The sequence below is a fragment of the Lissotriton vulgaris genome, chromosome 2_1 (genome assembly GCF_964263255.1).
Source record: "Lissotriton vulgaris chromosome 2_1, aLisVul1.2, whole genome shotgun sequence".
Lineage (NCBI taxonomy): Eukaryota > Metazoa > Chordata > Amphibia > Caudata > Salamandridae > Lissotriton > Lissotriton vulgaris.
Genome location: NC_141687.1, coordinates 424616371 through 424643657, shown reverse-complemented (window position 1 = coordinate 424643657; position 27287 = coordinate 424616371). Strand labels below are relative to the sequence as shown.

Genomic DNA, 27287 nt, shown 5'->3' with positions numbered 1-27287 from the left:
AGCATCACTTTAGTCTGCTCTTGGAATCTGGCATCTGTTCATTCTCCCCTAGTGTCCTTCCGCTGCTCATGTTCTAATTAAATTACTATTTTCCAACCTCCACTCCCCCGTTAGTTATGTCCTGCTCCCCATAATAAATTATAACAAACAAGCATGAGAACAGGCAGGAAGAAGTTGCCAGCAGTTCAAGTTCAAAAAAACTAGAAGACATTTTTTATGTTAAAATCTTTGTTTAATCAGGTTGTTCAGTTGTATATAACGTCGTCTTAATTTATATAAAGGTAACAAAAATGCTTAACACTTTATGATAACTTTTCAACATAATGCACAGCAGCCACAATGCTCTACAACATAGTCAAAAGTTCTGGCTAAACACATAAGATCCCAAAGGCGAGACCGATTGGCTATGCCAATGCTAGTCTACCTAACTTCACCACACACAGTACTCAAACCTCTCTCTGCATTTTCTCCTCCCGCGCTCCTGTTCCTTACTCTACTATCTTACCTATCTCTCTCTCTCTTTCTCTTCCTATCTTTTCATCGTAGTATCTTTGGGCCCGATTCACAGAATGAACTTAAGACTCAATCCTAAACTTACTACTATTTTGGCATTCACAGAATGAACTTACTACTTTTGGTATTCACAGAAGTTAGGATTTTGTCTTAAGTCTGTCTTAAGTCTGTCTCAAGACAAACTTAAGACAAAATCCTAACTTCTGTGAATAGCAAAAGTAGTAAGTTCATTCTGTGAATGCCAAAATAGTAGTAAGTTTAGGATTGAGTCTTAAGTTCATTCTGTGAATCGGGCCCTTTCTTTCTAGCTTCCTCACTTCCCAGTTTTCTCTTTTTCTTATGCGTCTCCCTACTACACCCATTCTCAACCTTATCTCAGTCTGTAACTTTCTTTTCTTTACTACTGCTATCCTCCTTTTTCATGTTCAGTCCCAGTTAAATGGCTGAAAGCAAAGGGGGGTGCCTGTCCCCCCTGGATCCTGGATTTTTCACCATCTAATTATCAGCAGTGGTGGAGATGCCGCAGTGGGAGATGCCTTTGCCCAAGGGTTGGGAAGAAGCCAGGGACTTTGACAGGAAGGTGTACTACCAGGAAAACCACCAGCTGGATCGACAGGAGACTAAAGATAGGTATGATGAAATACTGATTCACTGCCATTACGAGTGGTGGGAGTCGGGGTGTTCTCCACTGCACTTTCGCTTGGCAACCAGGCCTGCAGACTTAATGGCAGTTCCTGTGCCAATGCCATTTATTTGTAATTAATTAAATACTTCAAGGTTGCTCAAACAGAATTACACAGCAGCTGACTGTTGGGTGTGCAAAGATAGGTCACTTCCTGTTTCAGCAGTACTGCTCAACTCTGTGTGAAGGCACTTGGTCTTCACAAGGTGGAAATGCAGACCCTGGGGAGAGGGTGGAACTGCATTTACACCGAGGCAATGGGTGTTACCCCTGCCCTTATACATTTCAGCCAGGCATAAGGTAGAAATTTGGATGCTATAAGAACGAGCTGTAGTTCTTGAGTTCAAAGGTTCACCTATTAGATGCCTGGGATAGAGGTAGCAGCACAAGGATCCTGAGACCTCTGCCAGGCACTCCCCTCGCACTTACCTTAAGTAATATGTACATTAGTAAGTGCACTGCATGTTCGTGCCTGGGACTCACGTTCATTGATTCCTGGTGTGGTTTATTCTCTTGTAAATGCACAAGTTAGGCATATTCAACACTAGGGGTGAGCGGAATTTGCGAAATTTGCAAAATTGACTTTCGAAATTATCGCAAAATTGCTCAAAATCTACGCAAGCATGCGGAACTTTCGCGAAGATGCGGAGATTGCTTTTCCCGCCCGTTCGCGATGTGTTTTTGCGTGCTCACGGGGAAATTTATCTCCAACTTGCCCATGCGGTCGCTAATGGGCGTGGCCATCTTGCTAGCGATGCTTATTTCGGATCACTGACATAATATCGATTACAATAATATAGAATTACCAAAATATCGAGGAAAAAATATAGAATACAAAAATGTCAAATTCCTATCTACAAACAGGTAAGTACAAAAATATCGAATCAAAAATATTGTTTTAAAAAATATAGTTAGTCAAAATATCGATTTTTTTTAAATGTCTTAAAAGTAATTTAAAATTAATGAAATAATAAATATAATTAACTTAAAATACTTCAATAACATTAAAATTATTAAATAATTAATTTAAGTTATAAAAAAACATACATTTTATTTTTTTGAACAAATATATATATTAACATAATATTAATAACAAATATACAATATTTTTTCCGTAGGTTAGCGGGAGGGTAAAAATTACTATTCCCACTCCAACAACGTCTCTCTGACAATAAAACCGGCAGACAAGGGAGGGGAGATAGTACTGCTAGAATCAACTGTGTACCTGGCAGAATGTTTGAGGCAACTACAGGACGGTAGATCATATAAACCTCTTAAAGAAGACCCCACAGCACGACTGACTAATGTCATTGGCCACATAGTGAAGGAAGCCCTGGCAGAAGGATGGGTTACTGCCAACGAAGCACAGTTCCTAAGGGTCTGCAATCCCGTTATGCCCTACTTTTACGTACGGCCAAAAGTACATAAGGCACAGAGACCGCCCCCGGGCCGCCCATTTCAATAATAATCGGCATCGGGTCATTGCTAGAGCCATTGTCGACATTTGTAGACGTATTTTTACAACCTATCGTCAAAGAAATGCTGACATTCTTACAAGGTACGAAAGACGTTCTTCATATTCTTCCTGAGATCAAATTCGACGTGTCGCTTTATACATCCATCCCTCAGGACGACACCCTACAGGTGATCGAAAACCTAGTATCGGAGAGGCAGTGGGATTCTATCACCCCTATACACTTGATCATGGACCTAGCCACCATTGCCATGAAAGAAAACTTTTTTCAGTTCGAGGACACTGTCTTCCTACAAACATCTGGGACCAGCATGGGCAGTGTCTTTGCTCCAAGTTTAGCAAATCTATATGTCCATAAATTTGAACACGACCACATCCTTACAGCAGAGAATCCATACCGCACATCTATGCGGATTTGGCGCAGATATATAGAGGATATCTTGGTAGTGGGGAGAGGTAGCGTTGAAGAGTTACTTCAATTTCATCAATGGTTGAACTCAAGGAACACCTTTTTGCGGTTCACCATTGAACACAGCAAGGAGCAGCTGGCTTTTCTGGATCTTTTAATAACAACAACTCCGGAAGGATTAAAATCCGAATTGTTCAGAAAGCCAATGGCTAGAAATTCCTTGCTATGTTATGATAGCTGTCACCCCAAGGAACTTCGGGATAATCTCCCGTATGGGCAGTTTTTGCGCATTCAGAGAAATTGCTCAACCAAGGAAGCCTTTCAAGAACATGTCAGTACGCTAGAGACCCAGCTTTGCTCTAGAAAGTATGCTAAAAAATGGGTGCGCCGTGCTATGAAGAGAGCTGATAACAACAATCGGGAAGCACTGCTTGAACCATCTATACCTAAAGAGAAAACTCAGAGGATGACGTGCGGGCACACCTTTAGCACACAGTCAAACAGTATCCAGAAAATTATAAAAAAACATTGGTCAATCCTGAATACAGGAGCCGAGCAGCTACCACCACCACTGTTTGCATTTAAGCGTGGCACCAACTTAAGAGACAGACTGGTGCACACTAGGCCCAAGATCATTGAAACAAGGACTGTAGGCACTTTGTGTGATATGCCTGCAGTTGAGGGTCACCACCCATGTGGAAATTGCACAGCATGTCCTCAAACGTTCAAATTAGTATTTGTATTTGTACTGAGTTTTGTATCGCGCCAGCTCACCGACAGGTCTCAAAGCGCTACTAACCAAGTACAGCAACAAGAAACAGGGGGAGTATATAAGAGAGTCTAAGGCTAGTAACCGTCTACTGGGAAGTAAATGCGTCTTTGAAGAGTAGAGTCTTCAAGGACTTCCTGAAGTGGAGAAGGTTGGACTCTCTGCGAAGCGCCTCCGGTAGCTTATTCCAGATGATCGGAGCCTGAACTGAAAAGGATCTGCCTCCTTTTGTTGCCAGCTTAAAGCGTGGACAGGATAGCAAAAAAGAGCCGGACGATCGCAGGGCGCGTTTAGGTTTGTATATTTCAAGCCTCTCTTTTATATAGGCTGGCGCCTGTCCGTGGATTGCTTTGTGGCAGATGCACATACTCTTGAATTCGACTCTTTGTACTATCGGCAACCAATGAAGCCTATAGAGCAAAGGGGAGGCGTGTGTCCGCCTTGGCACTCCAAATATCAAGCGCGCTGCGCCATTCAGAATGACCTGAAGACGGTTTGATAAGTTTTTTGGGAGGCCAAGGTATAGCGCATTGCCGTAGTCGATTCTAGACACTATTGTGGCTGAGACAATGGTTCGAAGCATATTCCTTGAGAGTATGGGGACGAGCTTACGCAATTGCCTGATTAGATTGGTACAAGAACCAACTACAGCGGACACTTGGTTAGCCATCGAGAGTTCCTGATCAATTTTCATACCAAGGCTCTTAACGCTAGGGCACGGTTTAGGAGTGGGTCCAAGTTCTTGTGGCCAAAACAAATCATTCCAGGGGGAGGACGAGGTTGAAACTACGAGAACCTCCATTTTTTCTGGGTTGATTTTCAATAAATTGGACGACATCCAGTTTACTGTAAAACGTAATATGTCTTGAGCCATGGACTGAGACGATGATGTGTTATCGATACTCAGCAGCGGCTGAGTATCGTCGGCATAGTTAAAAACTTTACAGTTCATGTTTGCCAGAGACTCTATCAATGGCTGTAAGTAAAGGTTAAATAGGAGTGGAGAGAGCGCAGAGCCCTGCGGGACTCCACAGTCTAAGGCACCCGCCTCGGAGACCTGATCTGCTACCTGGATTCTCTGCGTCCTCCCAGATAAGAAGGCTGTTAACCATTTGAGGGCTTGCTCTCCTATCCGAATCCAGCTAATCTGCCCAGGAGCAGTGCATGGCTGACAGTATCAAACGCCGCTGAAAGATCTAATAATATCAGGGCGCTTGGCTTTTTACTGTCAGCCATGCATCTAAGCTCGTCTAGTACAGACAGCATTACAAGTTCTGTGCTATGGTGGGCACGAAAACCGGCTTGCCGCTCCAGGAGAAGATGGTGAGATTCCAGGAGGGATGACAGGGATTTTAGCACGTGCTGTTCTAGAACTTTTGACAAAAATGGCAGCTGGGAGATAGGCCTGTAGTTCTTTAGGCTGGATGGATCTGCCCCAGGCTTTTTTATCAGGGGTCTGACGCGAGCCTCTTTAAAGGAGGTTGGTAATGATCCAGTAGCTAGTGAGGTGTTTAAGAGGTCTAAGATCTGCTCCTCTAGGATCGGAACTGCTAGTCGGAAGATGTCGGGTGGGCACGGGTCGGCAGGGGAGCCTGACTTGGTGGATGCTACCAGTTGTCTCAGGGTGGTAGGGCCGATATCGGGGAATCTGGTAAGGATAGGGATTGAGGGATTTAAAGGAGGCAGTTGTTCGAAGTGTGAGACTGGATTGTCCTTCTTAATATCAGACAAGATGGTCGCTACTTTTTCAAGGAAGTATCCTTGAAAGGTATCACAGTCGATCGATATGTCTATCTTTTCCTCCTTCTTACTTAGCTCTTTCAGGATTTGGAAGGTTTCTCTCTGAATGTTTGTGGCGTTGTTTATGCGTGTCTCGTAGTAATCCTTCTTAGCTGAAACAATAAGCTTTTTATATATTTGAAACGATGTTCTATATGATTCCCTATCGGTATCCTTTTTGGATTTCCTCCAGCATCTTTCGAGATAGCGGAGCTTTCTTTTTTGTTCACGTAGGCTTTGGGTGAACCAAGGGGCTCCTTTCTCTGCACCCTTTACTTTTTGTACCTTTTCGGGGGCTAACTCATCGATTGATTGCCTGAGGGTAGTTGTTATCGCATCATACTTTAAGTCAAGGTCAGTTTCATCTAGGGAAATTATGGAGTTATGTTTGGGCAGAATTTTGGCCAGGGTATCGGAATTCACTTTTTTCCATTGGCGTACTTTTTTAGTTTTTAAAGGGAGGTTAGTCTGGGAATTGTTTAGCGGTATGTCGTACAGGATTAGATGGTGATCCGACCAGATACAAGGTGTAATGCTTGTAATGACCGTCTTTGACATGGAGGACCAGAGAAGGTCTAGAGTGTGGCCTTTTATGTGGGTTGGAGCTTCCACAAGTTGTGCTAGTCCAAGAGCGGTCATAGTGGTCTGTAATTTCTGGACTAGCGGATCTTGATCACTTTTCTCCCAATGGACATTGAAGTCGCCAGTTACCAGGATGTTTTTATAATGTGTGCATAAGTCTGATATTATAGGAAAAAAGAGATCGTTAAACATTGAGGTACTTTGGGGTGGGCAATACACTGTTAGGATGGTAAGACAGGAGTTGTTCATAGTGATTTTTATCCCTAATAGGTCGACGGTATTTGTGGTCTCCGATAAGATTTTGGTTACCGCAAGCTGCCTTTTGAAGATCGTTGCTACACCCCCACCTCGAGCCCCCTCTGGTCGGTTGTGCCAGATCATATCGTATCCGCTAGGAAGGGCTGCGATGATATCCGGGGAAGAGGCATCACTCAGCCAAGTTTCGGTGAGTGTCAGGATATCGATAGTCTCGTCTTGTAGAAGGGTGTAGATTTCCAGGTGGTGTTTCTGCAATGACCTGGTATTGAGGGTAGCTAGCTTTAGGGGGGGTGGAGGACTAAGGTTCTTACAGCTAGGTATGTGCAAGATGTTATTTTCCTTCAAAGTAGCATATGTGATGGGAGATAGTATGTACCTGTCAGATTTCAGTGCTAGGATATCCACTGAGGTATAACAGGTGCGTGTACCAGAGTCCCTAAGCCCTATGCCCGGTCGTGCGCGGATGGGCGCAGACCGGCAGGACTCTGGCACGACTCCGGCGCAGATCCGGCGCGCCCGCTGATCGCGTCCGCTGCGCGGAGTCATCTCAGCCCGTTTTTATGACGCTGGGAATCGCGTCACGAACTACAGCCCGACCCAAGATGGCCGCCAAAACCGGTGCTCTGCTCTCGGCGTCAACACTCGGCCGAGAGCAGGTCCGGATCGAGAAAGGAGGGGGTGTCAAAGGGTCTGAAGCGCTACTGAGCGCAAGGGAGGTTACAAGGGGGTCACAATACACCTATTCCGCTCAGGTGTAGTAATGTACAAGAAAACACAATTTCAATTCTAAAATCAATTAAAATGTGAGGAAAGGCAAGAGACCTCCCGGCTTCCGCCTCAGGAGGGTGAAAAGTGCGTGCAAGGTTAGAATTACCGGCACTCTCCCTTCGTGTCCCTTTTATGATGCTGGGAATCGCGTCACGAACTACAGCCCGACCCAAGATGGCCGCCAAAACCGGTGCTCTGCTCTCGGCGTCAACACTCGGCCGAGAGCAGGTCCGGATCGAGAAAGGAGGGGCTGTCAAAGGGTCTGAGGCGCTACTGAGCGCAAGGGGGGTTACAGGGGGGTCACAATACACCTATTCCGCTCAGGTGTAGTAAAGTAGAAGAAAACACAATTTCAATTCTAAAATCAATTAAAATGTGAGGAAAGGCAAGAGACCTCCCGGCTTCCGCCTCAGGAGGGTGAAAAGTGCGTGCAAGGTTAGAATTACCGGCACTCTCCCTTCGTGTCCCTTTTATGACGCTGGGAATCGCGTCACGAACTACAGCCCGACCCAAGATGGCCGCCAAAACCGGTGCTCTGCTCTCGGCGTCAACACTCTTCCCCTTCCCCTGCATAAATGGCACTGTGGAGGAAGCGCAGCGGACGAGCGCAGCGGGAGCGCAGCGGGAGCGCCGACTTTGCGCCGAAGTCGTGCCAAAGTCCTGCCCGTCTGCGCCCGTCCGCGCCAGACCGGGGCAAGGGGCCACATCCTCTGTCCAATCAACCCCAAACCATGCCACCACAATCACGTATGACTCCCAAACCCTGATCAAACTCATGCCGCCCATCCCTGACGGCTGCCTACACTCTATTGTACTCGGCAACTCAACCAGCGCATGTACCCACTGCAGCTACCGACCTACGTGTCAGGCAAAGTACTTACAACCTGCCAAAACATACCAAATGTTTCTGCTAAACTGCCGCTCGCTCACTAAACACACGGTTCAAATGTCGCTTCTTTTAGAGGACATCAGCCCCGATGCCATTTTTCTCACAGAAACATGGCTCAAAGAGGCGTCAGACCCTGAAATCACCTCCCTCCTGCAACAGGGATATCTACTCCAAAGAGTCGACAGGCCAGACGGCAGAGGAGGAGGAATAGGTATCCTTTATAAAAATCAATACCAATGTAGGACTAACGCAGGCTCAATATCAAACTGCGAAAGCATGCAGTTCGCCCTTGACTCATCACCTACGGTGACCTTTTCAGGCATACTTATCTATCGCCCCCCAAACCAAATGGGAGATTTCCTCGACTCCTTACAACTTAAAGTCGCTGACTTAGCTGTTACTAGCCCACACCTCACCATACTAGGTGACGTTAACATCCATCTGGATAATCCAGATGACCCCTCAACTAAAGCCTTGCTAGAGAATTTGGAAGCTATCCAACTCACTCAGAAGGGCTTCTAACCCACACATGAGAAAGGCCATCTTCTGGACGGAGTGTTTAGCAACGACCACAGACTGGTAGCAGGGACCCCTATGGCCCTCACATGGTCTGACCACTACTTGGTCCCCCTACGGTGGCAACACACCGCCTCTGTCCCACTACCCCCGCGTACATCGCTCCAGGGGAGAGAATGGACTAAACTCTCTGTTGACAGGTGGACAGATGCTTTGCTCGCCACTATCCCACAAGCTAAGGACGACCAAACACTATTGTATGATAACTACTCCCTATGGATTTCCAAGGCCCTTGACTCTGTGTTACCGCAAACAACCCTAAAAGAAAAGACTAAATCCAAGGAATCACCATGGTACACTCCCAAACTTAAAGAAATGAAAAGACATTGTAGGAAGCTAAAAAGAACCTGGAGGGCATCTCGCAGCAGCTCAGCTAAAGTAAACCATCATGATGCCATAAAAGAATACAAAGCCGAGATTAACTCTACCAAGGCCCGTTTCTTTGAAGACAAAATCAATAACGCCCACAACTGTCCCAGAGAAATATTCCAAATTGCAAAATCTCTAATTGATACCCCGTCCACCCCTCCGGATCCCAGCAAAGCACAATTCCGATGCAATAATCAGGCGGAATATTTTAACAAAAAAATACAAACAATCTCATCGGCCTTTGTCGCACCAAATCTAGCTGACCTGGAAGGAACCACGCCACCCGGCATCACACCCCACAGATTAGCAGAGTTCCCCTCAGTACGAGCTGACGCTCTGGAGCGCATTATGAAAAAAGTTAAATCTGGATCCCCAAGCGATCCCGCACCTCCATGCCACTTAAAAAAGATCACAGACACAATACTGCCAGTCATTCTTAACATCCTTAACAATTCCATCACTACTGGCATAGTCCCTACGGCCTGGAAGAAAGCTCAAGTACGAGCTCTTTTGAAAAAACCCACCTTAGATCCAGATAACATGGCCAATTATGGCCCAATATCCCTGCTCCCCTGGGTTAGCAAACTGCTCGAAAGACACATCAATACATCTCTCACTCAGTATCTGGAATCAAACAGTATACTTCACGATTCCCAAGCAGGCTTCCGCCCCAGGTTGGGAACGGAAGCGGCCCTTCTGACAGTGACCGAGTTAGCCAGGAAACAGATGGACTTAGGCGGCACTACAGCAATTATTTTGCTTGATCTTAGTGCCGCCTTCGACACCGTAAACACCACCATCCTCATCCACCGTCTTAAGCAAATAGGAGTATCAGGAACAGCCATTCGATGGCTACAATCCTTCCTAGAAAATCGCTCTTTCAGAGTAGTTGAGGGCACTACGCAATCCAGGACTTGGCCTCTTGATCAGGGTGTGCCTCAGGGCTCGTCCCTGAGCCCCACCCTTTTTAACATATATATGCTCCCCTTGGCAGACATTGTCCACTCATTTGGCCTGGAGTTAGTCACATATGCTGACGATACTCAATTGATCGTCTCCTTGAACCAAACTAACACCTCCTCGCCTAATCTTAGGAATTGTTTAGTGGCAGTTAATGAATGGATGGCCAGCTCCCACCTAAAACTCAATGGTGATAAAACGGAGCTCATGATTCTTGGGAACCCAAACATCCCCTGCCCGTTACCGAACTGGCCCCCATGCATGGGCACCCAGCCTCAGTCCAAACCCCAAATAAAGAGCCTGGGCATCTGGCTTGATGCTAATCTTAATTTCAATCACCAAGCAACGATCGTATCTGCCACCTGCTTCGGCTTGATGCGTATGCTTAGAAAAGTATTACCACTTCTCCCCCCACAAACCCGCAGGATCATGGTGCAAGCCATTATTCTGTCCCGTTTAGATTACGGGAATGCGTTGTACCTAGGGGCTCCGGCCACTACAACAAAGAAGCTCCAGGTCACGCAAAACGCAGCAGCCCGCCTCCTGCTGGGCCTCAACAGGCGGGACTCAGGGACTGCTGCTCTAAAAAGACTCCATTGGCTACCCATTAAGGCTAGAATACTGTTTAAATCAATGTGCTTTATGCATAGGGCCATGTGGAAGGAAGCACCAGCAATGATCTGCTCGCTGGCTACTCCATATCTCCCCCGCAGGTCGCTGCGCTCCAGTACAGCCTTTCTGGCCACTGAGAATAAAGTCAAACGTGCCAGATGGGGGGGCCGCTCCTTTTCCTGGAATGCGGCCAAGGCATGGAATTCTCTGCCAGTCTCCCTGCGCGGTGAGCCTAATCTCCTAAAATTCCGGAAGGAATTAAAAACCATCCTCTTCACCTAAATCACACTACCCTCACTTGCCCCCCAGTTACACTCAGCGCTACGAGGCCTCCGGGTAGTCTGCGCTTAATAAAACCCATTTAATAATAATAATAACACTCGGCCGAGAGCAGGTCCGGATCGAGAAAGGAGGGGGTGTCAAAGGGTCTGAGGCGCTACTGAGCGCAAGGAGGGTTACAGGGGGGTCACAATACACCTATTCCGCTCAGGTGTAGTAAAGTACAAGAAAACACAATTTCAATTCTAAAATCAATTTTAAAATCAATTAAAATGTGAGGAAAGGCAAGAGACCTCGCGGCTTCCGCCTCAGGAGGGTGAAAAGTGCGTGCAAGGTTAGAATTACCGGCACTCTCCCTTCGTGTCCCTTTTATGACGCTGGGAATCGTGTCACGAACTACAGCCCGACCCAAGATGGTCGCCAAAACCGGTGCTCTGCTCTCGGCGTCAACACTCGGCCGAGAGCAGGTCCGGATCGAGCTAGCATTGACATCAGTAGTAATCATCCCTGGCAGCAGCAACGTTTTACTAATTGCAATAGTCAGAATCTAATTTACTTAATCACTTGCCCATGTCAGCTGCTATATGTGGGCATGACCACTAGAAAGATAGGGGTACGAATATCTGAGCATAAAAGTACCATTAGGTGCAGAAAGCAGGCTCCCAGGCTCACGAACCACTTTTTAGAGGTGGGTCATGGCCCCACTGACTTCACATGGACGGTGATACAGGAACCGACAATTCCGAATCATGTAGTAGATATTAGTAAACATCTTTTTAAAATCAAACAGAAGTGGGTCTATAAATTAAACACTGACAAGACTGGCTTAAATGAAGACATCCCTTGGGCTTCGCTATGAGCAGCACCATATCGGTTGGTTATTGAGCCTAAGCCATGTCAGCTGTATGACCGCACTTAAATGATGATAACATCTATGATTGGCAGATATATACTTTACAACCAGGCCCTTTAATCCTTTTGTGAAGAGTCGTCTGTGTGTCCTTGAACAAAAATTAGACACGAGAAGTGCTGTGACTATTAACAGAAGGACGTTATGCACATGATGGCCGATAAAAACGTTCGGCCCCATATCCCCGTCCTTATACACCAGGAGGGATTGTCCCGGACACTGTATAATATCTAGTGTCGGGAGGAGCACATTAAACAACCTGGTACCGAGCGAGATGAGATGAAACGATAATCCCCACCCATCTTGCCAGTACACGTGACCCTTGCTACATGCGGACAACCAATGACGCAGAGGGAGGGGGCGGATTTCAGATACAAGAAAACCAGAATATTTTGTATTTTAAATGAATCGACACTGATAAAATATGAAGTCAGCTGTGAATAGTATATTCTACGGGGTGTAGTGCATAGACTACACTTCCCAGAAGGCATGGTATCGCACATTACTCCTGCGATATTTTGCGAGACAATGACGAGGGAGAGATCTAGGCTACATTTCCCATCTGGCCCACACATGTGATTCCCACGAGGTTTTGCTGGTGGACGCCGGTACAAAGATGGTGTTTACCTTTTCCACGGTACCTCCCCAAACGGCACAGAGGACGCCAGGAGTACCGACGGAAAGGTAAGCGCCGTTGCGAGCAGGGTCACTCCATCCATTAACTACGCTATCACGATGAGCACTCACTACTCTTGTTTGATCGCATATCTTTTATATAGCCAGAGCGAGGGAGCTGTTTGGATATTGTTTACATCACGCTATATGCGCCCTACACAGACGGACACGCCTACAGTTACACCTTAGAAAGCGAGTCATTGACCAACATGCTAGGTTAAAGATTTGATCAAGCGGTCACGATGAGCACTCACTGCTCGCGTTTGATCTCACATGGTACATATAATTAGAGTGAGGGTGCTGGCGGTATGTAGTTTACACCACGTTATATGCGCCTGATGCAGACGGACTCGCCAACAGTTACATCTAAGGAGGCGAGTCATTAAATAATACGCTATGTTAAAGACCTGAGCAAGACAATGAGCCCATAATTGAATGGTGACCATTTTGAAATGAAACTGGTTCTGTGGTTGGATTTGACACTCTTTGTGTATGTATGTGCTTTTACTTTCTAGCGCGGGCTCCACTTACCTGAGCCGTCGCCAGGTGAGGCGCAGAGCGTTCCTCCTTCCCTAAAGGTAAGCCGGGGTAGCCAAAAAATCCTTTTTGGGAGTTAGAAGCTTGGCTCACTCAATTGGGATATGTATTTGACATACCCGTTTTTTGCTTTAAAACACTATTATATGTTTGAGCTTGAAAAATAGTCACTTAATGTGGTGTTCGTGCCTGTTTGTGTGTGTTATGTCTTTTGTTTGCATTTCAGCAAGGAGGACCTACACCTGCCAAGGGACACCTGGTTCACTTACAGGAATATAATGTAAAATAAGTTATTTCTTTTAAACGATTAAGTTGGTACACATCCCTTTCTTCTTCTTACACTGGGGTGTTCAAGCAGTAGCTAGATTTGGTCCTGAGGAATGCAGCTGGGCACCGGGGGGCCCATAGTCTGCAAAAACATGTCGACCATACTGCACTAATAATAGTAGATATTTGTGTCTCTACTATTTTCTAGCACTTTTTAGTATTGGAAACATAGGAGATACTTAATAAAGCTTTTTTCTCCTATCTTCTCCAATTTTATATCCCTTCACCATTATCACACTATCATTCACTGCTTTCTATTCAGTTTTCACGGTTTTTAGCATACACCTTATGACATATTAGGGCTACCACTACTCTGAACATCGAGTTGTGGTAGGAATACTCTCCTTGGTGTGAGGAGTCCCAAATGATGAATAGGGCGGAACCGATCGAAAACTGATGGGTATCTTTACAAATGTGGAGATATCCCTTGTTACATGATTGAACTAATTTTTTCTTTCTTGTCTTCCTTTGTCAGTCAGGCACCACTCATTAATTTTCATTAGACCCACAACCATTCATTTGTGTGTTTAAAAATTACTATTCCCACTCCAGTGAGAGCAACAGTAGGGAAAGCATTGGATAGCGTAGGGGTAAAAATTACTATTCCCACTCCAGTGAGTGCAACAGTAGGGAAAGCGCTGGATAGCGTACGGGTAAAAATTACTATTCCCACTCCAGTGAGCGCAACAGTAGGGAAAGCGTTGGATAGCGGTAGGGTAAAAATGACTATTCCCACTCCAGAGAGTGCAACAGTAGGGAAAGCATTGGATAGCGTAGAGGTAAAAATTACTATTCCCACTCCAGAGAGTGCAACAGTACGGAAAGCGTTGGATAGCGTTGGGGTAAAAATTACTATTCCCTCTCCAGAGAGTGCAATAGTAGGGAAAGCGATGGATAGCTTAGGGGTAAAAATGACTATTCCCACTCCAGAGAGTGCAACAGTAGGAAAAGGGTTGGATAGCCTAGGGGTAAAAATTACTATTCCCACTCTAGTGAGTTTAACAGTAGGGAAAGTAAAGATGTAAAATATTAATAAAAATAGATTAAATATCAATACCAATAAAAAGTTTATTAAAATTATTACCAATTTAATAATATGCAATAATTAATCAATTAAAAATACAAATAAAGATTAGTTATTAAAATGAATTACCTATTAATACAAATTAATTACAAATTAACAATTAATTAACAATAAATTAAAAATCAATACCAATAAATAAATAAAAACAATTTACTTAATTACAATTAAATTACTTCCCACCCTATTCCCCTATAAACGCACAACCCGCTACGGAAAATACATTTATAAAATTAACATAATTATCAATTAATCAATTAATAAAAATTCATTCTCAATTAAAAATTAATTAATTACCAAATAAACATTAATTAACAATTAATTCAAAATGAATACCAATAAATAAATTAACATATTTAATTAATTACAATTAAATTACTTTCCACCCTATTCCCCTATAAACCCACAACCCGTTACAGAATTAAATGACGCAAAAATTAAATAACATAAAATTCATTACTTAAAATAAATTACAAAAAAATATACACTTTTCATAAATATACTAACATACAAAACACTTTTAAAAATTCTATATTCTTAAAAATTCGATATATTTTAATACCTATATTATATACTTCAATATTTTTACTTGCTATATTTTAAAAAATCGATATTATATTACTTACCTTCAATTCAATATTTTTCACCACTATATTCTGTTCATTCGATATTTTGTCCATTTTATATTTTGACTTCGATATTATGGCTATTCTATATTTTGAATTCGATATTTTGTCTGTTTACTGCTTATTTCCTGTTCCGAGGCGAATGACGTGTTTGCGTTCGCAAACTCTCACGGGAGAACGCGACTGGCTACCAACAATCCAACATCTCGTGGTGCACGCGAATGGATAGGAAAACTAGTTGGTGAACGAAGGGACCAGGTAAGCCACTACTGCGTGCGCGGGAACGTATTTATAAAGCGCAAACAAAAAAAAGTCTGTTTCGCTGCAGATTGTGGAAGTTTTGACATTTTCGCACTCCCCGCGGAACGCGAAAAAATTTAAAAATAACACAAATTCCGCAAAGCGGAACAAAATTTACCATCAGGCCTATTCAACACCCCCTTCCTTGTGCTTGTGCTTGCGTGTTAGAAAATATGTCTGACATGCATCACGAGGTGTGAACTATCCAGGACAGCCCTGTGCCCCTCATTGCGGTGAACGCCGTCTGGCTGTACAGCAGGCACAAATGGGGCTTATCTGTATATGGTGAACTCTGTCCTGGCTCTGTGCAGAAGCAGGCCCCATCCGGCTGATAATCATGTAGTTCATACAAACCGACCCTTATTTGTAGCTTTACTGCTATCCACTGTAAGCAGCTGGTGTTCTTTTTGTTTGCTTTTATGTTTTTACAACAGTTTTGGCCAGTTATGAAACCCTGAGCTTTAATCTATTTTTTCCTCATTATCCCAAATTATGAGAATAAATTAACAGTGACCATCTCATTCATTGCATATGCTTTTTTGTGTTTGGGTAACTGATCCTAATCAAAATGGTCTTGAAAAATTATGTAGTTTATGGTGTTAGAGTAATTACCAGTTTTTCAGATACCATTTGGACTTCCGCTTGCAATTTCATTTATTTGTGGTCAGGGCCGGACTGGGAACCAAAACCGGCCCTGGCAAAGTGCTCGACCCCTCCTCTCCCTCCCCCAGGGAGATTAGGGGTGCAGCCGAGCTCTTTGTCAGGGCCGGTTTTCTGCCGATTTTGTTACAGGGACGATTTTGCAGTTATGCTGAAAAAACAGCCCGGTAACAAAAACGCTCCCCAGGGGTCCAAAACCGGCCTCCACCCATGCGGTGCACCGGGGGATTGCCCGATGGCCGCTACGGCTAGTCCAGCCCAGTTTTTGGTGTGTTTTGGCGTCACTTTCTATAAAATACCTACACAAAACTGCAGTCCAAAAATGGAAATAAAACATAGGCCATGCCGTATGCTTTAGGAAACGATTCTGAATCACCATGTGTTTGTGAAAACTCCCTTTTGCTACAGAAATCATGACCTGTATGTCTATGGGGCGTTGGCTATTGTTTCAACTTTTTAAAGCGAGCAGTTCAATCTCAAGGAGAAGCATGTGTGGGAAGCAGACACAGGTCGGCTACAGTCTCTGCACGCAGAGGTGCGGTTTGGGAAGACACTGACAGCAGGCCTCAGGCGTTTTCCAATGGTCTATTTAGTACCACTTACAGTAGCCCTCAAACCACGCACTGGCCTTGGTGACTATCTCACCCCTTATCATACAGGTGAATGCAGTTACTAGCATGGTAATAGGCCACCACTGGAATATTTCTCACTATCTATGTTACATTTTGTTGTGTTAGGAGCTTTCTCAAATGTACTTGAAAATGCACCATTTTCCCAATCTTTTTTTCAAAATATTCTAGGATGGAGAATTTCACCCAAGCCCCCCTTATGCCGATCAAGCTCACTCACTACGCTCGCTTCACCACAGTGCACTCAGCCGCAACTTTTCCGCCTCACCACTTTCAAATGTCACCAGCCGCACTGCTAATTATATACACCCCCCCCCCCCCCCCACCCCCCTGAAAATATTTCTGCGGAGGCCCCGGTTCATTTCTCTTACTCATCAGAGGACACAGTCTAGCAAGAGAAGGGCAGAGATAAAATATGAGAAAAAGGTACAAAGGAGAGGAACAGAATTAAAATTAAAATGCTCAGATTTCAGTCATGTGATTGGTGAAAATCCCGAGAGCACTAATTCAATTTTCACTGTTGCAGCGAGAAAGTTTGTTCTGAAGGGTATATACTTTACAATTATGATTATTGAACACTTAAAGTACAGGGCATCCCTGCCGGCACTTTTGCACTGCAGGAAACGTCACTTTTTTGATGTTCCGGAGATGCAATGTGCCTCAGCATATTGATATGGCCTCGTAAAGCCAATTTACATGGCTTTTCATGGCCTTATAAATATGTGCCCCTTTCACGCAGAAAACTGCATGAACAACACCCATGGAACCGGACACAGTCTCAGATTTACGAGAAATCGTAAACCTGGGAATGTGTCCTGCAGCACACATAGAAGAAAAAAATCCCCTCTTGTGAGTGATTCTGGGCAGGACGATGTCTCTTCCAGCACAAAATCAATTAGCCCCAGGGTGTAAGGATGCCTGAGTTGGCGCTTGGCAAGCAATTGTACGCCTCTGCTGGGGAAAAGGACAGGAATGCGCTGTATCACTTAGATATGGCGCATTCTTGCCCTTTTGTTTTGAGGTAAGGCAATGCAGCAAGATTCCTTGTGGCACTGCCCTACGTCAAAACCGCATAAATGAGGTCCACAATGTTAATCTCTGTGTGCAAATGTTTTATTGTAATATTATGCTGTACTCGACTAAACATCCATAAAGTCTCCCTTACTGTCTCTTTTCTACTTTTGGAGGAACGGTCTGATTCGCTACTGAATTCTAAGCAAAAAAGTCTAGATTCAAGTGCAGAAGGAAAGGCTTTATTAATATTTGTTTATGCCTTCTGGGTGGCTGATGGACCCCGGGCCGCTTATTTGTGTGCCCCCCTTTTCGAAAATGTAATCTATAATTCACTACTTTTGGCTTCACGACAGTTTAAATGAGATGAAAATTGGTAATAAATTAAAAGTTATTCTAAGCACGGGGCCCTAAAATATGTTCTGCAAAGGGCCCCAAATTTCCTTCAGAATTCACAATTGTCCTGCCTGGAATCCTTGGGGCTGAGAGGCACACATTTGAACATGCCTGTAACTAGCATCATTGACTTATTCTAAGGCCAATAATGCCCAACAATGTGTCTGTGGTGACACTCAATCCCCTATGGTGTCTAGACTAACCCCATTTTCAGGAACTGGAAAAGCTCACCAATTCGGTGAACGCATTTTGCAGCACCAACAATCTTAAAATAAAATCCACTTTCAGAAAATATATTGGTGTAATTAAATGTAGTTTACTAAAGAAATGTAATACTTAGCGAACTTGCATTACAAATTGATGAAAATAGTTTGGGAAACCGTTAAAAGAATTGCGTTCAATGCAGACTAAAAGCACATTTTATTGTAATTTATGATGAGCGTGGGACCACTAAGCTAGTAGCATAAAATCATTTTATAGGCACTAGTTGGAAACGGGGAATTAAAGTGTTTAATCATCGGATGGTAAAAAACACAAAAATAGCAATATGTTAGGCTGATAAAAGTGTTACCCGGGGAGGATGGGTTCTGGAGTAAAACAACTTTATTTGCTGCTGATCTCGGTCACGAACTCGTGAATTGAAAGTCAGTGGTGCAAAATATGTGTGTGTCTGTGGATATGTACGTGTGATATGAACATCAATAAACCCAATGTAGGTTTGAGTTTTTAAAGTTAAAGTGATTTGTATTATTGATTGCTAAAGGTGTGTGTGGTTGTGTGGGTGGGTGAATGCGAGAATGAATCAACAGTTCGATGAGTGGTGAGTGCATGACTGGATGGCTGGATGAGCGTGAGTACGTGAATCTCGTACAGGTTACACCAAATGTACTGGCTGCGGCTGCAAGCAACAGCAAAAGAAGCCAAAAAAGAACAGACCGCAAATGTTACTCAAGGAGTCAGTATCCCAAGAATTACCAACATTATGTATGTTTAGATTTGTCCCATCACATGTGCACATGGATGGGAGTAAGGGTTTGCCAGTGGGAGGAAGAGACTGAGAGGCCAGGCCTCAAGGGGATGGGCAGCAGTGAGAAAGAAAGGCAAAGCTGAGAGCTGGAAGTGGGCGGAACTGAGCGGTTGTGGGTGAGGGAGGAATGGCGAGTCACCGCCACCAGCGCCCTGGTTGACGTACCATGGTTGAGGATGGCTGATGATGAGTAGCTCATGTCCAGTGGGCAGGAGACAGGATTAAAGCGAGGCCAGGGCTTCTTAAGCATACCTGAACATGTGGGACAGAACTGGAGGAAGGAGGCCCTCACTAGAAGTGGGGAGAGAGAAGATTTGTGAGGGGCAGTTCACCAGAGCCTTTAGGCTTCAGGTCCCGGAGAGAGCGGGATCACTGGGAGGAAAAGGAAAAAGGACCATCCTTGAAGTCACATAAATCTAACTGTGCGACCTTTTCACTTCCTTCAAGGTGTTGATGTTGCTCCAAATTGCACTTCTGAAGAATACTGTGGAACAAAACCTGCATCCGAGCCTGAGACAAAAGCTATGGTCAATTTTGTGAAAAGCAAGAAATCTGAAATCATCTGCTACTTGACCATCCACTCCTTTGGCCAGTTGATCCTGATCCCATACGGGTACTCCGGGAAGGTCTCAAGAAACCACAAGGTGATGGTAAGATGGTGTTTCCATGACAACGTGCATTGACTTTCAGGGATCTTTTCTTTGGACCGGTAAGGTAGGCTTTACAGACGCTATAGTAAAACCTTCGGTGACTTGTTTATATGTATGTGTTGTTAGAAATGTGCTGCATTAGATCAAAACCCAAATAAATACAAAGCAAAAGGCGATGCTTGTAAATATTATTTTTTTCCAACCGAATGCATACATGCGGTTAGTATTCTTTTTAAAATTTAAGGCAACTGAGCAAACAGAGATATAGGGATTTGCCCATGATCAATTAGTTCGGTAAAGTGAGGAGGCCAAACTTAGAATTTACTTCATTCAGTGCTGATGAGGTTACTACTCTTTCCTGTCACCAATTCTACTTCGACAGTGAAGAAGGGAATCTCCTCGAAGTAAAAAGTTTAAATTATTGTATTGTACACGTGATAGATATTCTTTGGTCTTGGAGAATGTGGTCAAAACCAGCACTTTACCACTGAAACACGTTGATGCCAAATATATTGCTAAATTTGTGGCACATACGGATAGATTGAATGTAAATTCTTACAATCATGTGTCCTTGTGGTTGATTCGCACAAATTAGCATGTAATGAAGACAGAGTACATTGTCTTTTTTTTCTCTCTGTTGCTTATTATCGATGTGTAATTTGTTGATTTTTTTTAAATCGTGTGGTAGTAAATATAAGTATTTCGCTTTATTGCATGATTAATTAAAACCTTTGCAAACAAATAACATCATTAGTAATAATAAAATTGGTTAAGAGCTTGTTTAAAAATTACAGTAATTCCATAAAATTGCAAGGGAGTTAAACCTGGTGTGCGAGACAGCTAGTAAGGAGGGTCAGATGGCGCAAAATACAGCATTTGTCGGAATGCTAAGTACTGGGAACTCCTGTATAATCCCAGTTCCTTTGACGTTAGTATTACGGATTTAGATCTTGGTAGTGTTTTGGGCTGTAGCGGGCGACAGAAAGATTGTTATTGACGGTGGCAGTCTGTGGTTCATCATATCATTTGCTCTCCTGGTTCGTTGCGCCCCTTCCCGGATAATTCCCATATATGTAATCATCTTGTTCCCTGGCCCATGTTGTTGAGCCTGGGATGGCACAATAAATAAAAATGTATATAAATAAAATGTATTTCGCTGTGCTAGCTGCCAGCCCAAGGTGGCTGCAAGACTGCATGGGAATCGTGATGATAAACAGAACTACCAGAAGAGTTTCTTATGGACAGTGTTGTTGTACATTCCTCAGAGGCCAGTGGGCCTGAACTGGTGACCAGTTTGTTAGAGTACTTCCAAACTTAACTTTACTTTTGCAGCACTCCTAAACTGGACAAGGCTACAGGCCAACCGGACGTTGCTGCCCTCGAAGCAAACCTTTACCGCCTCCCTGCGGTAAAGGCTCTTAACTAATTTTAGTATTACTAATGATGTTGTTGTGTTTTTTCAAACATATGTTTTATTTGTTTGCAAAGGTTTTAATTAATCATGCAATAAAGCGAAATACTTAAATTGAAAAAAAATCGTGTGGTAGTCATAATTTGTTAAACAACAGAAAATATAGGTTTTTAACTGGTCATCAATTTTGCACCTGAATGGCCAATTGAGTACTTATGATGTAATATGATGAGAGTTTAGATTTGATATAGTTCACATGTTCGTGGCACTATACTTACATAGGCTTGGGGTAATGAATGAAAGGATTTTGAAACTTAAATAAATGTATGTATGACTGAACAGTACTGAAGAGATCTGTGTGGTAATTAGAGGACAAAAAAAGGGAAATATTTGTGACTTCACGGTTTATTGGAGATGCCAGGTGATGGATCTACATGGTGTAGTAAGGCCCGGCCTGATCTCAGATCACAAATGATTTCTTTTTTTTTAAGCAACATCTGCATCGGAAGGAGAGGTATGCAGCCTTGTGCTGAAGTCAATCTTGGCAAACTCACAAAATAAAATGATGGACGGAGTATTATAACTTTAGAAACACTCACCCCCCAGTCACAGATCTGGGTTTAATCCATCGTTATCTTGCCTGCCATGTCACCCCAGTTTTGGATCCATTCATATGCAAATCAGTCTTGACCCTGCTCCCCAGGGGAATAGTCCAGCCCGAAATGCCAAGCCAAATCCTCCCTGGATCGGAAACAAGCATCCTGGGACCGGTTTCAGAGTATCACCCACCATCATCCAAGCTAGCTTGAATCCAGTGGCGCAGCTAGCCAGGGACCCATGTCTGGGCATAACCTTAGCCACTCAGGGCACACATAGCAACATCACAAAATAAAATGATGGACGGAGTGTTATAACTTTACAAACACTCACCCTCAGTCACAAATCTGGGTTTAATCCATTGTTATTTTGCTCGCCGCATCTCCTCAGTTTGGATCCAGCCATATGCAATTCAGTCTAGACCCTGCTCTTCATGGAACTAGTCAAGCCTGAACTGTCAAGCCAGGTCCTCTCCTAACTGGAACCAAGCATCCAGGGACCGGCTTTGGTAGTATCACCTCTCATCAGCCAGGCCAGCTTGATTCCAATGGTGCAGTGAGCAAGGGGCACAGTGCCAGAGATTTTTACTCCTAAATAGGTTCAGAACATGTCTATTCCTGGAGTCACCCGCAGTGTGCCAATCACAGTGCTTTTCCACATTGAAAAACTGCACCTTGCCGGATAGGCCACCTTCCACCCAGCCCCAGCACCTCCCCTCCTTCTGAAAGGGGAGGTGCTGACAACATGCCAACAGCAAAATGGATAAAAGGGAGACGTATAATGGCCACACTGTTAAACTTCCTCTCCTGTAATCCCTGCCCAACCCTGTTGTAAGTAAAGAGCCCATTTGTGGACTGCACAAATTGCCTAAAATGCTTCCTTAGAGACCACAACTTCTCATATAAACTGAAAATGTAGATTATAGTTCCTGGTCTACCAAATATTAATAATTGTAAAACAATACATTTTATTACTGTGGTCTTTCAATACAAGGTAACCAAAAGATGAAAGATATTCACTCATGGAATCCTGCAGCCATCACTCCTTTAAGCTAATAACACTTCCAGAGCGTGGTATTGCCAGCACTGATTTTACAGCCCAATTTTTTCCACATTTGAACTACAAACCTGAAACTGTGTTTTCTCTTGGAGTTAACTAAACAATAGCAGGCTCAAGTCCTTTTCTAGTGTGCCTGCTCTACTATAGTGACATATAGTATGGCTCACGGAAGAAATTCTACAAGAAATTCCTAATAAGCAGGTCATGAAGGCCTGCATGTGAGTTTCACACTAGTGGAAAATACACATACACAGCTGGCTAGGTGCCAAACTCTGCAGAAATTGATTTTCAAACTCCACAGGGCAAAACTATGCAATTCTGGGAATATTTGTAATTAGTTATATCCTAGCTCACACAAGCCCTTGAGACCAACCCATACTTTTTATGGTACAACATTGCTTTTGGCACTGTTGGTGGGTTTAGCAATGCTTGTTCAAGTTGTTTTTGGTACTGTTGGACTGATGGATATCAGGCACCATGAGCTTAACAGCTGTTTTTGTGTGGACACATTTCTGAGGGTTTTATATATAATTCAGTATTGTTTAGCATCTCAAGGTCCTGAATAATCTTGAAAGGTGTAATAAAGTCAAGGTTGCTCCAAATGGGGGGTGGGAGGCTGGGGGCTTCACAATATATCTTGCTCAGGTGCCCACAAATCCGTACAATGTCACTGAGTGGGTGCAAATGAAGCACCAACTTTTTGCCAAAAGCCCACAACTTTGAAATATGACAGTGTAGTTATGAGTTGCATCGCAAATGTATGTTTTTTGAGAGGTGCCGGTGTATCTTAAAAGGAAATGTGCTGCTTTTGAAAAACAAATGTTGATATGAGACCACTGCCCATCTGCAAATCAGGTACCATCCCAGCTCGCGTTTCTGTAAGATCAACAGTCTGCAACTCGCAAATAGGATGGTGATGCCTGCCTCAGCAGGGTCGCCAGTCAGGAATACTATTCTGATCGCCACTCCATCTGGATCACTGATCCCAGCGGAGGTGGCGGTCTTCCCCCTGACAGCTGTGGGTTCAACCGCCAAGACTGTAATCTGGCAGTCGGACTGAAGGGCTGTCGGCAGTCAGACCACCACCAACGGACTGTTGGTTACGGTCCAACCACTATCATAATAAGGGCCTTAGGGCCATATGTAGGTAGCGAAATACTGGTCGGTAACGGCTGAAAATCGGTAAATTTCCTGTTACCGACCGATATTTAGCCCTTTGCGATGTAGGAGGCTGGATTTAAGGATTCAGTAATTTAAACGATTCGTTATTTTAAGGAATCAGTAAAATACCGATTCCTTAATTTAAGGAGTCAGTAAATTACAGAATCCTTAAATCCTATGTAGGGAGCACTCAAGTGAGTGCTTGAAGGATTCGTTATTTAGCACCAACTATAAGTTGGTTGTAAATTCCGAATTCCTTTAAAAAAGCAATTTTGTGCTTTTTTAAAAGTGCCATGTGGCAGACATACATGCCCTTAGGGCATGTATGTGCACCACATGCACGATTCAGGGGGTGCAACAGGGTGTCAATGTGACACCCTGTCACCCTTGAATATGCTCCCCCTATTACAGATTCAGTATTTATCAAATCAGTAATAACGAATGTTACCGAATCGGTAAAATTTATCGATTGTTTTACCTACATTCTATTTACTGATTCTTAAATACTGAATCAGTAAAATTTGGTATTTAGGAATCGGTAAATGGAAATTATTTACATCCAGCCCTTAGTCTCGAATCAGCTTGTTACTCCCACCACAGAAAAAAAGCATGCTGAAGGTGACTTGTTATTGAGCAGACTAGTGCAAAATATGAAGACATATGCACATGTTAATGTTCATTTTACTGGGCACTTGTAAAGTGCACAGCTACTCCCTGGAGTGTCCCAGCGCTGAGAAAGAGAACCAGTGACAGAGCATTGCAGGCTTGAAATCATAACTTTAGTTGCAATCACAAATATATCTCATTTTTCTACAGGCATTCCTGCTGCAATAGTGAAATTAGAGCAACACTTTAAGGGTTTTCACTATTACATTGGTTAAAATCCAATTGTTTTCTCCTAATTTTGCTTTCCCTGCCTTGTCCCCATCTTCCTATTTATATGTATGGTATTTCTATGTTAGATATTTACCTGTGACCCTGCTGAAAAATGGAACAGGGCATGGTACAAGATATGGACAGAAACATAAAGAGATCATTATAGCAAGAGATATGAAGTAGAGGGATAAAGAGGCAGGGACTGAGATGATGTAAAAAGATATGGCAGAGTTGGGTAGAGAGATAAGTAAAGTAAATAGAAACACGTGAGTAGTCAGAAGGACCAATAAGGAGAGGTAAAAAGAGGAAAATGTAGTAGAGAAAGAGAAGAAGAAATAGGTATGGGTTTAGAGTGTGGTAGAGAAGTAGAGAGAGAGAGAGCTAAAAAAAACCTGGGAGAAGGACATGTAAAGAGAGACAGAGGAGTACAGTACTCCACAATGTGAGATAGAGAGAGGTATGAAGAAAAAGTGGTGAATTAGATAGAGGTTGAGGCAGTGAGAGATACATGAAGAGACTTGAGGGTAAACGGAAATACAAGATCTAGAAAGCAAAATGAGTATAGGAAACGTGGTCAAGTAAAACTGGGTGAGGAGTAGAAAGAGAAATGTGGTATTGCGCTAAAACAGCAAGGTGAGAGAAATATTTAAAATCAAGAAGAGGGGATGGGGCTTATAAGGAGGTAAAGTGTTGTGAAAGAGAAAACAAAGATGAGATGGTGAAGTAGAGAGATTTATATTGAAAGAAATTAAGGGAGATAGATGAGGTGGAGATAGTGATTTGAAATGGAGAAGGAGATCCAGATATAGATATTTGCTTGTATGAGAGACCAAGAGGAGCAGAGGAGTTGATGATAGAGAAAAGGTGGCAGGGGTAGACAAATAAAGGTAGCCATAAAGGAGTGAGATATTGAGAGAGGTGAATGAAAGGGGGCAGAGATAGATTGAGTGAGGGAGGAGGTGGAGAAGTTAGCTAGTGAACTAATGGTGAGGTTTATTGAGAGATTAAGTAGAGAGAGAGAGAGTAGTGGCAAGAGAAAGTGATGGCAAGAGAGTGAGAGATGATGCAGTGAGGGACATGAGAGGGATAGCGACACGAGACAGAGAAGTGAGGGGAGTGATGGGGAAGAGAAAGGGTAAGGTAGTAGCGACAAGGAGAGAGAAATAGAATGGTGAGGTAAAGACAGAGAAGAGGTTGGGGAGCAAGTGTAGTAAATAGAGGAGAGATATAGAAGGTCAGATGGAAAAGTGCAGTGTGGTACAGCAATAGGGCACTATTTGTATCTTGCCCGATAATACATCACACCCTTAGACTACACCTAATTGGTATTATGTATTTACCTATTGCAGTATCACAATTTTATGCATTAAGGTTTTTGAATATAAATAGGTAAAACCCACAAATGTATGACATGTATCTCGTTTTGGACACAAATATTTAAAAAAGAAAAATTGCTTTCATACTTGGGAGTTTTAAGAAACTCCAAATATGATTTAGGCACAGTATTGCTCAGATACGGCCTCACTTGTGAGTGTCTCAGAGTAAGTGTTGTTGAATGCCATCATTACATTTCAATATCTAGGTGTTTGAAAGAGTGAAGGTGTGATTGAGAACACCTATTTCATGGTTTACCGCAGAGTAACATTGAAATTTGATGGTTTCCACACCGGAATTATGAATGTTCTAGTATCCAATGTGTCTCTACATAGGTAAATATCAGTATATTTAATCTGCTGATATTTTTGTTTGGGAAACCCTCAAGTGGTTGGAAACCTCCCACAAACTTCTACTTACGACAGTCCGGCAAACCACTTGTTTGCACCCATATCTAAATTTACCCCATCACTCGCAATTGAGGTCTTAGAATAGAGGACCCAAATGTCTTAAAGTGGACTTGAAAAATGTTATACTGCAAATAGTGAATGTTAGAAATGGGTTTTGCAAGTTGGCAACGGTTTGCATCTTTGTTCAAGTACGGACCCTTCTTCCTAGTCAGGGTAGGTAAGGGGGATACACTTCTAAAATAACTCCTGCTCACCCCTTGGTAGCTTGGTACGAGTAGACAGGCTTATCTCAGAGGCAGTGTGTAAAGCATTTGTGCACACATGCAGTAATACAGCGAAAACACTACAAATGGATACCACACCAGTTTAGTCATCTTTATCTGAACCAAAACAAGACCAAAACAACAAAAATTGACAATATAGTACTAAAAAAGGTATGACCAGTTTGTTCCAAGAAAATGTTGGATGCAACATTTTTACACAAAGTACCTTGGATGCATTGAAAACCTGTGGCCCTTGTTATCAATCTTTTAGAACCAATATTTCTACAATTTGTTTTTCTTCAGCTGCACGCGGCGTTAGGTTTGTGGTTCATGATGAAGGAAGTATAGAGACTACTGTAAGAGTATGGGAGATGAAGATCGAATTGAC

The 27287-nt window shown here is 43.3% G+C and overlaps 1 protein-coding gene across 1 annotated transcript in view; it reads left to right on the top strand.

The window, feature by feature from the left end:
• Nucleotides 1-27287, top strand: part of CPO (carboxypeptidase O) — a 174280-nt gene that overhangs the window by 115481 nt on the left and 31512 nt on the right. The window contains exon 5 of the mRNA XM_086954077.1: nt 19546-19748. Coding sequence (XP_086810203.1) covers nt 19546-19748 — 203 coding nt within the window. The remainder of the gene's footprint in view (nt 1-19545; nt 19749-27287) is intronic.